At 56.3% G+C, this 1303-nt stretch overlaps 1 protein-coding gene across 1 annotated transcript; it reads right to left on the bottom strand.

Moving 5' to 3' along the window:
* On the bottom strand, positions 1–1303 carry BU24DRAFT_229465 (uncharacterized protein; the record flags this gene model as incomplete). Its single annotated transcript, XM_033522155.1, has 1 exon — positions 1–1303. A coding segment is annotated over one exon (1303 nt), but the record flags the coding sequence as incomplete, so codon positions are not given.

Raw genomic sequence — 1303 nt, 5'->3', positions numbered from 1 at the left:
CAGAAGGCAGGCTGGTCGTGATCTTCCTCTCGTCTATCTCGCTCCTGAGCACTCCAGGGTCAGACAGACTGCACAAGTCTTGCCGAAGGTTGTCTGGCGTAGACATGAGCTGGAGGCAGTGAGATGCTAGCTTCTCGTGTATGCTACTCTCGTCCACCCAGAAGTTCTCGTCGTTGCATCTCTTCTTGCTAAGGAGGAAGTCGCGGAACGATGGATGGTGCAGACGAAGCGGCTGGGTGGGATCTTGTGGGATGCTGATGATGGCGTGTAAGTCCCATAGTGTCTGTCCCACCTCTTCATCTGTAGACTGGAGCAGCTTGCTTAAGGACTGCACGGATAGCGTAGACAGCAGTACCACCAGACTCCCGAGAACGTACCTCAGCATTCTATACTGCTCTTCCTTCTCTTCCTCTGTGTAGTCTGCAGACACCGAGTTCTGGAGCACGGTAACATAGATCTGATCAAGATGCTTCTCTGGGGCCACAGCAGTATTGCTGTCATTGCGCAGGATCGTATCTAGTCTTTTAGCTGCAAATTGCCTCCCTGCGCAGATGAAGCGACAAGCGGTTGCTGCCCAGATAAACAGGCGGCTTGCGCTTTGCACTAGCTGCAGAATCACCTCCGCACCTGGCCAGCCAGCGGGGAGACAAAATTTTCGCCCGAGTGAGTGAAGCTCATCCGTAATAAACGACTTTATGTCCTGATCGACTGTCAACGGCGATATGTCGTGCAGCACAAAGTCCTTGTGGTCCGCATCTGCCATCTGCCCGAACTGGTGACGGATTGGCACTTCTGGCCGGCTGGTCAGAAACACTCGCAGTCGGACCCTGTCTAGGGACCGAGCCTCAGACAGCAGCTGTATGAGGATCTGGACATCGTTTTCATTGTCGCACTCGTCGAGCGCATCGACAACCACAACGTATGGCCCTGGCTCGCGCAGCTTCGACAGCGGACGGAGAACGAGGTGTCGCCACTGGTCGCGCAAAGTCTGGCTGGCAACATTGCCGCGCTCTATCATAGCCGTGCAGATATGTACATGCGCTTCTGGCACATTTTGTGCAAGCTGCACCGCAATGCTCGTGACAAATTTGCCTGCGTGGCCAATATCGCCGCCGCCGCGCGAGAAGAAGAAACTGGCCGCAAGACGCTGCTGGTCGTAGTAGCGGCGCGCGACGGTCCGCGCGATTGTCGACTTGCCCGTGCCCGCTAGGCCGCGCAGCCAGAAGATGCATCGCCCGTCCTGTCCCTCAGCCCAGCTGTATATCTCGCGGAGGAGTTTGGCGCGCGTGTCTTTGTGACAGGT

Source organism: Aaosphaeria arxii, assembly GCF_010015735.1.
Source record: "Aaosphaeria arxii CBS 175.79 unplaced genomic scaffold BU24scaffold_52, whole genome shotgun sequence".
Classification (NCBI taxonomy): Eukaryota; Fungi; Ascomycota; class Dothideomycetes; order Pleosporales; genus Aaosphaeria; species Aaosphaeria arxii.
This window is presented reverse-complemented; position numbering and strand designations above follow the sequence as displayed.